At 51.9% G+C, this 12,016-nt stretch overlaps 1 protein-coding gene across 1 annotated transcript in view; it reads right to left on the bottom strand.

Annotated features, from left to right (window-relative positions):
* OXTR (oxytocin receptor) overlaps positions 1-11,699 on the bottom strand; it is a 32,551-nt gene extending 20,852 nt beyond the window's left edge. The window contains exon 1 of the mRNA XM_003409984.3: positions 10,778-11,699. Within this exon, the coding sequence (XP_003410032.3) occupies positions 10,778-11,699 (922 nt within the window). The remainder of the gene's footprint in view (positions 1-10,777) is intronic.
* Positions 11,700-12,016: the final 317 nt, after the last annotated feature.

Raw genomic sequence — 12,016 nt, 5'->3', positions numbered from 1 at the left:
AGAGAGACACAGAACGAACAAGGGTGACCCTTAAGATGCGAGGTATGGGCCCAGGAGGGCAGAGGCCCGTGTCACTGAAGACATCTGGGAAAAGGTTGAGGGCACCAGGTCCCTGCTGAGCACCAAAGGAGGCACTGACCCAGGCTGCCCCTTAGTAGCCAGGATTCAGGATCACAGGACCATTACGACCTTGGGGCTGCGATACTGCAGACCACCTGGTTACACTTCTCTACCACCCACACATCATGTAAGGGTCCCCTCCAAGGCACTTCTAAAACCTCAGAGCTAGGCCCTTCCCACCTCTCCTCCAGGTAAGGCATTTGCTTCTCTTCACCTCCCAGCACTTTCGTCCCCAGCACCGTCAGACTCGCTGCCCCCTTCCTCCGCTGAAAGTGCAACCTCTTTGCCAAACCTCCACAATCCCTCCTCCTGGGGCCCTGGCGCAGTGGTTAAGAGCTCGGCTGCTAATCAAAAGGTCCGCAGTTCGGATCCACCAGCTGCGCCTCAGATACCCTATGGGGCAGTTCTACTCTGTCCTATGGGGTCGCTATGAGTCTGAAACAACTCAGTGGCAATGGGTTTGGTGCTCAAAATGCCTTCCATCCCTTGGCTGCACTGACTTACACCAGGGCCCTGACCCTTGTTGAAATTTCTCTCTTTCTTTTTTTTTTAAGGCAAACATTTATCGAGGACTTACTAAGTGTCAGACACTGGACTATGGGCTCATTTCACCCTCCCCACAACTCAAGACCTACTCTCAACGCCAGAAAACTGGGCTCCAGGGCAGGTCAGTCCCTGCACGTTCACACAGGCCGTGAGTCGCAGACCTGTCATAAATCTGCCCCGATAAAAAAAATAATAAATTTTTTTTTTTTTTTATAGCGCAGGTAAACTAACTCACAACACTCCCATCTGGACCACTTCTCTACCTACATTTAGTGCAAAAATGGCCTTGGTCACTTCTCCTTCCCACCATGTGTCCCTAGGGCTGCTGTGCTCACCTGGCAACCCTTGGAACACAAGATCTTGACTCTGTTGTGGTAGAAACTGGGGGTGTCCCTCCCAGAAGCCTGGGAAAGACCTAGAACCCTGTGACCAACCTTGGTCTGATACTCCCCGTTTACACATGCCAGCTGTTGGCCACAGGAGGGCGGGCGAGGGACTGGGGATGGCTCCTTGCAAACTCTCCTCACTAGAGAGCTGACAGGTCAAAGCAGAGGTCTTAGGGACAGAAGCCTTGCGGGAGGCAGCCAACAACAGTTTGTGGAATGACTGCATTGGTGTCCAGAGGAAGAAGGGAGTCCCCCAGCTGGGGAGGTAGGGGGGTATTCAGGAAAGGGAGCATTAGGTAAGCACACAGCACTGCCATGTCCAGCTGTTCAGGGTGCATACCGCAGCACTCCTGGGGGCTCCACCCTCACAGACTGTGATGTTAATGGCGCCCTCTGGAGTTTTGTCACAGAGCAACCTAGGCATTAAACTTGGCCTTCAAAGGCTGGATCTCCACAGAAAAGATTAGGAGTGGACATTCCTGTGGTGGGAACAGTATTAGCGAGGTGTAAATGTAGTGTTATGGGTTGAATCGTGTCCCCAAAAAATGTGTGTTGTAAATCCTAACCCCTATACTGTGGACATAACCCCCTTTGGGAATAGGGTTTTCTTTGTTACATTAATGTGGCCATATCAGTGTAGGGTGTATCTTAAACCCAATCACTTTTGAGATATGAAAAGGGCAGATTAGTCACAAAAGCAAGGAAGGACAGATGGGGGAAGATAAATGCCATGCCACATGAAGATCACCAAAGAACCAAGGAACAGAAGCTGAAAAGAGACAAGGACTTTCCCCCAGAGCCAATAGAAAGACCTTTCCCCTAGAGCCAGTGCCCAGCATTTGGACTTCTAGCCTCCTAAACTGTGAGAAAATAAATTTCTGTTTGTTAAAGCCACCCACTTTTGGTATTTCTATTATAGCAGTACTAAGAAACTAAGACAGGTGGCAAAGCAAAAGGAATTTGTGGGAAGGAGTGAGTCATCAAGGAGCCCTGATGGCGCAGCAGTTAAGTACTTGGCTGCTAACTGAAAGGCCGGTGGTTTGAACCCATCAGCCACTCCAGAGAAGAAAGATGTGGCAGTCTGCTTCCATAAAGATTACAGCCTTGGAAGCCCTGTGGGGCAGTTCTACTCTGTCCTATAGAAAAAAAAAACACAGCCGCTATAAATTGGAATTCACTCAACGGCAGTGGGTAATGGACATAAATCATGTAGCCTGTGTGGGAGTAGATTAGGCAAGTTGTCCAGCATCCAAGGCAGAGGTAACGAGGGGGTGGTTCATTTCTCAGATATTAGTTCAGGCAGGCCTACACAATGGGTCTAAACCAATGGTTCTCAAAAGGGAGATTCTGCCCCTTAGGGGACACTGGGCAATGTTTGAAAACACTTTTGGTTGTCACAACTGAGGAGAAGGGGGGATGCCGCTGGTATCCAGTGGATAGAGGTTGGGGACGCTGCTAATCTTTCTACAGAGCACAGGAGATTCCCCCCAACAAAGAATTATCTGGCCCCAACTGACAATAGCACCCAGGTTGAGAAACTTTGTTCTAAACAAGAAGGTGGTAATAGAAGGAAGAGAGACATGGTGCAGCTGAAATGACGGAATTGTCAGATATACAGGGAGGTGCTGCTGGGTTGGGTGTGCACTTATATGTTATGGGGAAGAGGGTCCAGATATCGGGATGTTGGGGCCACAGAGAGGGTACAGGCTGATTCTGAAGTTGGGCTCAGGAATCAGCTTTTTAAGATGCTCCCCAGGAGGTTCCGATGTGGAGTGTGGTGGACCACCCTTTTGAAAAATGCTGACCTGGGGAAGGAAGGCCAGTGAAATCTGCCAGTCTCAGGCATGAGATGACCTGGGTTCAGATCCCAGCTCCACTACATACCTAACAGTGACCTTGTGCAAATTTTGCCTCTCTGAGCCTCAGTTTCCTTATCTGTAAAATGGGGATAATCCCACCTTACCTTGCTGTGTTTGGGTGACAGTCAGAGATGTGTAGAAGGTACTGGACGTGGGGTCTAGCACACAGCACTCAACCAAATCAAACCAAACCCATTGCCGTCGAGTCAATTCTGATTCATAGCAACTCTATAGGACAGAGTAGAACTGCCCCCATAGGATTTCCAAGGAGTGGCTGGTGGATTCAAATGGCAGACATTTTGGTTAGCAGCTGAGCTCTTAACCACTGTGCCACCAGAGCTCCACAGCACTCAACAGATGGTGACTGCTGTTATCTATGAATTCCACTGCTCACTTTACAAAAACTGATGCCCCTCGTGAGTTATTATCCCCACTGCTCAGAAGGGAATGACAGAAGCCCAGAGACCATCAAGAGACACATTAGAAATTGCACAGGTGGCAACAAGACCAGGACTCTGATGGAGACTCTTGCCATTTCCTTGTACCCTCTCCGTAGGCTCTGGCAGAGTCAGCTCAGCCCCTACCCAGCTCCAGCTCCTTGGGAGTGAGGCTGTGGGCTCCCTTTGCTTCCAACAGATGCCAGTGCGACGAGGTGGGGCCACAGGGTAGGCCAGCCCCACTGACAGCACAGACAAATGCCTCCCATGCTCCAGGCCCAGCTCAGCCCCTCTGGCCCCTAAAAGCAGCCAAGGTGAGGCCTGCTCCACTCCCATTCTAGACCCTCCCACACCCTCTACTTCACCTCCCTGCAACTCCCTCTTCGCACCCTGCCCCTTCTCCAATCCACTCAGACATCCATCCAAGGGGGGAAAAATATGCAGCCAAACCCCATCCAAAAGATTTTTTAGTTGCTATTAATCAAACCTTAAAAAAAAAAAGTCAAGTCACCTTGGGGCAGAAGCCCAAAGGGAAAATATTAGCATTAGCCAAGAACATAAAAGAACTCACAATTGCATAATCGCTTAATCAGACAAGAGCATGGTCGTTAACCGTCCATCTAATTGCAATTCATAGCGAGGAGGGCCAAGCTTCAGAGTTCTTCCTGGCCATGAATGAACAATCTGTTCAATTCCCTCCTGCCCACTGTCTCCCACTGCTCTCCAAGGTGCATGGTCCCACCACCCCTCAGGCCCAGCTTCCATGAACAGGTAGTAAGCAGGCCACTCCAGAGGGTCCCAAGTGCCACAGAAACAAGAAGGGGTTGGGAAGTTCATTTTACAGATAGGGAAGCGCTTCAAACCGGGTCTCCTGTGCATTCCAACCTTCCTTCTAATACAAAACCCCTGAGAGGCATTTGGTTACCCGCAGTGATGGGGTACTCACTACTTCATCAGGCAGCCAGGTCTGTTGTTGGACGGCTGCTTAAAAAGTCCTTATTTCTATTGAGTCGAACTCTACATCCTTATCCCTGACCATCTAGGGCCCTTTCCTCCTCCCATATTCCAAATATGTGTTCAACTAGCACTGGTTGAGCCCCCGTGGGTGCCTGCCCTGTGCTGGGCACAGAGAACACACCAGTGAACAGGACAGGCAGGGACCCTGTCATCACAGGGCTCATGATCCACCTCTCTGGCCATCACAAGCTTCTCCTGCACAAACAAACCTCCCCAGACACCCACCTATTTTCCAGTAATTCTAGCTGCTATCTCCCCATCCCCCTCCATCCAAGCTCTCCAGAGAAAAATGTCCATCCCTTCTACGAGGAGTAATTGCTGAGATCCTCAAAGTCAAACCCAAAGATGCATACAAAACTTTTAAAAAGTAGAAAGGGAGGGGGATGAAGGGAAGAGTGACATTGATCATGTGTCCCTAAGTTCCACAGGCCACACCATTTAATCCTCACAGTAACCCACAAGGTGGGTTTTGCTGTCTCATTATACAGAGGAGGAAGCCGAGTATCAGAGAGGCGAAGCAACCTGCCCAAGGACACACAGGAGGAAGGGGCGGAGCAGCTCCAACTGCAGGGATTCCAGGGCCAGACCTGCAGGGAGACTCCCTCCTGGCCAAGCAGAGAGACCCTGCCCTCCCCAGTCTTTGTCCAGCAGAGCTCCCAGCCTATTACTTTCTGGGCAATTTCTTACTCCAGTGGAAATCAACAAGCTTGAGAGAAAAGAACACTACGTATTCTGAAAGACAGATGTGGCTCACCTATGAAATGAGATTGCTTTTTTTTCTTCTTCTTCTTTTTTTTTTTTTTAATCCAGAAGCTTCTCCCCTAGGCTCCTGACATCTGAGAAGAGTGAACAGATGGGAGCCACACTTGGCCCTCTGCTGCGGACAGGTAGTCCGCACACTTGGCCCACACCACATACTCACCTGCCCCCTCTTTCTTACCCCTGCCCACTGGACTGGGCATTTCACAGAGGAGACAGCAGAAGGGGAAAACCAGGGACAAAGACATAAATTTCCCCAACTTACCCAGCTAGCATCAACCAACCCCTGGAAAAACAAACACACCCTCCTCTCCCCACCCAACTCCCATTTCATCTTTTATCACCTCCCTCCTAACTCAGAATCCCCCGGGTCAGAATCACTCCTGGGTCAGAACCACCCTACGGTCACCCCGGGTCAGAACACCCCTGGGTCAGAACCACACCAGGGTCAGAAACATCCCACGGTCAGAACCATCCCACAGTCAGAACCCTTGGGACTAGCAGCAAAGAAAATTCCATTGAGCTCAAGGGAGAGGGCTGGTGTCAATCTTTGGCTGTGGAAGTTGATTCAGAAGGATATGTGTAGAGCTCGTCAAACCTGCCAGGGGGTATCTGACCCCCACAACCTCTTTCTGCAGTGCCTTTTACCAATGTTACCAAGTCAGGGCCCCAACAGCAACCTGGCTACTTTGAAGGGGGGAAAAAAATTCTGACACGTAACGACCCCATAGAACAGAGTAGAACTTTCCCATGGGGTTTCCAGGGTTGTTAACTTTATGGAAGCAGACTGCCACATCTTTCTCCCATAGAGCCGCTGGTGGGTTCAAAGCCCCAACCTTTTGGTTAGCAGATGAGCACTTTAACCACTGCACCACAGAGGGAAAACTCCCGAAATCACTAGGATGCTTCTTAAATTTTTCTTCTCTCACTCTTTTTTCTTCTAAACAATGTAAATACTGAAACTGAGAGTTTTCCCCTTTGCTTTGGCTCTTGTGAGCCTCAGAGCTACAGGCGCAGCCCACCTATCCACAGAATCTTTATTACCGTTATTTGTCCTATTATTATTACTATTATTATTACTATTATTATAATATTATTATTTTCCTAAGGTCCCTGGGTGGTGCAGATCCCTGTGCTCCACTACTTACCTAAAGGTTGGCAGTTCAAACTCACTCAGCAGCACTGCAGAGGAAAGGCCTGGCCACCTTCTTCTGTAAAGATTACAACGAAGGAAACCCTATGGAGCAGTTCTACTCTGCAACACATGGGGTTGCCGTGGGTCAGAATCGATTCAATGGCAAAAGTTTTGGTTTTTTTATTCTCTTCTCCTTTTTTCCCACTTCATCCCAGTTTTCTCATATCTCTTTTATTGTCACGGTACCTTAAATTTTGTGCCCTCCCCCCAAATTATTTTTGGAACAAGATGAGCTCTAAATCCATAAAGACAGTGCTTGGTTTGGTATGAGTGAAGGTATACAGGGAGAATGTGTTTCAAGGGAGAGACGTTAAAAGGAACATTTGGGTTTCAAGAGAGCACTAGTGGGTGAATGCTGATACAGGGTGGGACTTAGGGGTCTGCCATGGGCCAGGGGGTCTGCTGCTAAGGCCAGTGTGATTTTGCCATCTGTCTGTCACCCCTTCATCTGAAGCAGAGCAGCCAGTCCTCCCAGAGGCTTTCATGATGAAGCTGCTGGCAGGAAGATAGCCAGCATTTGCCTTTCTCCTGCCTCCATTTGAGCCTGTTCCACCCATGGGCTTCCCTAAATAACGTCTCCTGGTTACCAGCGGGCTCCGCGAACTTCCAATTTTGACTCCCCAGGAGGCGAGCAGAGCAAGGTGCCCTGGTCTAGAGCTGTTGCATCTCTTGCAAAGGCTGTTTCTCCTGAAGAGGAAAGGGGAGCTGGCCATTCATTCTACTCTCCCGACCAGAATCTTGAGTAGCCCCACTGTGTTTCTCTTGACTGTGTGTGTCTCCTAAGTGACTGCAAACAGATTTCTGATGGCCCAGCCTACTACTGGCACTTAAGCAAATTAATACCCAGTGGGCACAGGGCTTATTTTCTGGCCACCCCCACCCTGACTCCTGGCCAGGCTGGTGACCAGAGCCCCACGCCTCACCTCTGTGCTCACAGATCTCTCACACCTGATGGGGCTCCAGCTCCTGGCAAACACTCAAGGACACAGGGGGTCCTCTATTGACAGCAACAGGGTCATAAATCCCCCTGTTGGTCTCCCCCCAATAAAGAATGCCAAGCAGGACCCAGAGGAGCCCTGGTTTTGCCTGTGACACACACCCTTTCCTCAGAATTAGCAAAGAAGCAAAGGGAACTAGGGCCTGACATTCCTAAGGTCCACTGATTGATTCTTTGCCCCTAGAGCGTGGGCGGGGCCTCATCTCTACTCAAGGTCTCAAGCCTGGGAAGATCCTTGGGGACCATGTGTGCACAAAGGCCACAGCTCCCACCTCAGCTGGGCTCCTTATTTTTTTTATGTTAAATTTTATTTTATTGTACTTTAACCCACTAAAACTCACTGCCGTTTAGTTGAGGTTTACAGAACCAACTAGCTTCTCATTAAACAGTTAGTATGCAGATTGTTTTATGACATTGGTAACCAACCCCACACCCTGTCCCTTCTGGACCCTGGGTTCCCTATTAGCAGCTTTCCTGTCCCCTCCTGCCTTCTAGTCCTTTCCCTTGGGCTGGTAATCCCCTTTAGTCTCATTTTGTTTTGTGGGCCTGTCTAATCTTTGGTTGAAGGGTGAACCTCAGGAATGACTTCATTACTGAGTTAAAAGGGTGCCCGGGGACTATGCTCTTGGGGTTTCTCCAGTCTCTGTCAGACCAGTAAGTCTGGTCTTTTTTTGTGAGTTAGAACTTTGTTCTACATTTTTCTCCAGCTCTGTCAGGGACCCTCTACTGTGATCCCTGTCAGAGCAGTCAGTGGTGGTAGCTGGGCACCATCTAGCTGTACTGGACTCAGTCTGGTGGAAGCCATGGTAGATGTGGTCCATTAGTCCTTCAGACTAATCTTTCCCTTGTGTCTCTAGTTTTCTTCATTCTCCCTTGCTCCTGAAGGGGTGAGACCAGTGGAATATCCTAGATGGCCACCCACAGGCTTTTAAGACTCCAGACGCTACTCACCAAGTAGAATGTAGAACATTTTCTTTATAAACTACATTATGCTAATTGAACTAGGTGTTCCCCGAGGCCAAGGTCCCCACAGCCCTCGTGAGCTCCCTTTTTAAGGTATTTTCTTTTCTGTGTTTTGTTTTTCAGATAGAAAAGTGAATTGTCTGGTGTACTTTTAAAAGTAGAAAAAAAAAACAAATGTCATTCAGGGAGTGTTACATGTGCTTTGACCATACACTCTCATGCTTTAGGGAAGAGAGAAAGTGTGAGAAAGGGGAGGGCAGGAGAGGGGGCTGGACACCAGGAAGCCCCAGGAGGAGGGACAGGGGAAGGGATGAGGGAGAAAATCACTAGGGACTCACAGACAAGAGAGGTGACAAGGTGACGGGAGTGCACAGTGCACAGAGAAGCTGGAATGCTCATGGAACGAATAAGCCAAATGCTGAAATGTGTTCATTTTAAAAGTAACTAAGGATCAAACCAGAAAAGGGGCTTCCTCGCCTAAAGTCCCACAGCTAGTGAGGCTGGAGGGAGGAACTAGATCCCAGGTCTCCCAGTGTCTGCCCTAAGCAAGCATCTTCTCATTTCCTCAACAGTTGGTGTGTGAGCTTCTCAAGACCTGGGTCTGGCCTCTCAGGAGCCCACCCAGGAAACAGGTGTGGCCTGACACCTCACTTAGAAACATTCTTTGCTGGCTTTCGACCAATCCTTCTTCCTCACAGAGTACCCTTCATAAGAAGGGGGTCAGAAAACCTTGGCTCTAGTCACTGCTCTAACTCAAACTTGCTGTGTGACCTGAGGCAAGTGCCTTCCCCTCCCCTGGGCCCTGGAATCCATCCCCCCCACCCCCTCCCCCCACAAGGTGTGGCCTAGGGCTGCATTATGAAGCCAGCCTGGCTTTTCTTCTTGAGTCCTCACAGCAATCCTCATCCAGCACTTCTCTGGGCAGGCACTCAATAAATACTGAATGGCAAGTGCCCTGACCACAAAAGCAAACACTAGGCTAACTGGAAAAGGCTCCAAAAAGCCAAAAGTCTGTGGTTTCAGGAAGCGAGCAAAGAGAAGTTATCAAACTGAAAGAAGGTAGCTTTGTGCTGGGATTTTGGTTTCAGCTTCAAAAGGGTGGTTGTGTATTTAAGACTGTTGGGAGCAGCAGTGGTCATATCCAGAAACAGGATATTCTTGCTGTCTGTAGGGCAGAAAGGGTGAAGCACACCCCTTGGTCTTTCCTTATAAGCATTTGAGGTCCTCATCATCCCAGTACCATTGGGAACACCGACCACTCCTCCCCCACTTTCCAAATGAATTTCTGGAATTGGGGGGAGGGAAGGAAAAGCTGCTTGGCGCTTCCCCCCGACCCCCCCACCCCCACCCCCGCAGCCAGCCTCAAGCCCCGGGTGCTCTCTGCTCCCCTGAGTTCCATCCCCACCCGGCCCCATCCCGCCTGGTCCCCAACCCTACCATCTTCACCCAGCCTCCCAACACTGGCCAAGCTCTGACAATCGCCCCATCCTCAGCCCATGGGCGGAGAAGGGGCCGGCAGCCACAGGGCTCAGGAGCACAGTTCCACCTTTAAGCCCTTACCTCGGCAGTCCTCCAACCTGGAAGGCACGTCCCCTCCACACACTATCCCCAATCCCCTCCCAGAAATCACCCTGCCTCCCAGGTTCAACTGGAACTTCCCCGTCCGGTTCCCTGCTCCCTTCTCTTTCCCCCTTTCCAAGTGCAAGCGCTGCCAACCCCAGTCCTGAGTGCCCCCAGTCTGCCTGCTGCCCCTTGTACTCACCTCCCTACCTTGTAGGGCTCATTGCCTCCACCGGACCAGAGGTTCAAGAATCCGTCTTCACCTCCCCAAAGCGCCCCGCCAGGCACCTTCTCGGCGCTTGGTTGGGCGAATCACCCATCTTCTGCGGCTGTCCCCGCATCCAAACCAAACCCCTAGAGTTTAGGCAGAGACACCCTAACTTGGAAGCCTCTTAAAGTGGAAGGAGCTTGAGCTTACACCTGGGTTCGAAACTTCCCTCCACCAATCGCTAATCTTGTGGGAAAGACGTGCCGCTTGAACCTCAGTTTCCTGGTCCTTAATCACTAACCTTGGAAACTCTATGGGGCAGTTCTACTCTGTCCTATAGAGTCGCTATGAGTCGGAATCGACTCGACGGCACTGGGTTACTGGAATCACTAACCATACGCCCCCATCTGTAGCCCAAGGACTGCGCTAAGGACTTTACTTGCATCTTTCTCATTTCATTCCCCTACTGCCTAATGAGAGTTAGTACTTTTTAAAAAAAATCATTATTGCCATTTTACAGAAGAGAAACTGGAAGCTCAGGGAGGTTACTTGTCCAAAGTCACTTGGCCAGTGGATGGTATAGAGCCGCCACTCAAACTCAGCTCTGCAGGATTCCAAGACCCGCTTACTCTCCTGAGGTCCGTAGAACTCTAGACGTGCGGCAGCAGCAAGACCAGCGCCCCGCCCGGCCCCGCCGCGCTCCCGCCTCCGAGTTTCCGCCCCACACTACCTTCCTTGGGCGCGTTGGCATCCCAGACGCTCCACATCTGCACGAAAAAGAATGGCGTCCAGCACACGATGAAGGCCAGGACGATGATGAAGGTCATCTTGACGGTGCGGATCTTGGCCTTGGAGATGAGCTTGACACTGCTGACGCGCGCCAGGACCGCGCGCCCCCCGCCGCCGGGGGCCTCGCCCTCGGGCCCCTCGGCTGCCGCCGCTGCGGCCGTCTTGAGCCGAAGGTTCTGCCATATCTTGAAGCTGATGAGGCCGTAACAGGCGGCGAGCACGATGACCGGCACGATGTAGACAGAGAGCGTGATCCACGTGACGTAGGCCTTGGGCCCCCAGGGCTGGATGAAGACAGCCCAGCAGTCGAAGACGCCGTCGGCCACTTCGCGCAGGGAGAAGATGTGCACCTGCGGCGCGCTGGCCACCAGGCAGCCAAGCCACGTGGCCAGCACGGCCAGGCGGTCTGCGCGGCGGCGCAGGGCGCGCAGCGGCTGGCAGATGGCCAGGCAGCGGTCGAGCGACATGAGCAGCAGCAGGTAGGTGGAGGCGAACATGCCCACCACCTGCAGGTACTTGACCAGGCGGCATAGCAGGTCCGGCCCGTAAAAGCGGAAGGTGATGTCCCACAGTAGCTGCGGCAGCACCTGGAACACCGCCACCACCAGGTCGGCAATGCTCAGGTGCTTCATGAAGAAGAAGAGGCGCGAGTGTTTGTGGCGAGTGGTGCGCAGCGCCAGCAGCACGCACGCGTTGCCGCTCAGCGCCAAGAAGAGGATGAGGCACAGCACGGCCACCTCCACCCGCGCCAGGGCCTCGTTGCGCCGCGGAGGCCCGGCGGTGAGGTTGCCCTCGGCCCCTGGCGGGGCCCAGCTCGAGTTGACCACCTCGGCGCTCCAGTTGGCTGCGAGGGCGCTCTCCATGATAGTGGCCACCATACGCCCCTAGCCTTCGCGCCCTTTAAGGCGTGGCACGGCGGGGCGGAGTTCGACGCACAGTCTTGGGTGCCTGGGGGCGCCTAGGGGTCCACTTCCGGAGACTCGCGGACGGATGTGCTGACTCTGATCCTGAAACAAACCAGGGGGCGTGAGAAGGCAGCCCGGTTTCTCTGTCGGCGACCGGGCGGAGCCGAGCGCCCCTTCCCAGAAAGCTCCAATCATCTGGACCCCAGAGTACAACTGCTGGCCCTAAGGTCGCTCTCCCGCCACCCCAGGAATTCCTGTTTGGGGTACCTCCTCTG

Source organism: Loxodonta africana, chromosome 22, assembly GCF_030014295.1.
Source record: "Loxodonta africana isolate mLoxAfr1 chromosome 22, mLoxAfr1.hap2, whole genome shotgun sequence".
Taxonomy (NCBI): Eukaryota; Metazoa; Chordata; class Mammalia; order Proboscidea; family Elephantidae; genus Loxodonta; species Loxodonta africana.
Note: the sequence above shows the minus strand (reverse complement) of the source record. Positions and strands in the feature narration are given on the sequence as shown.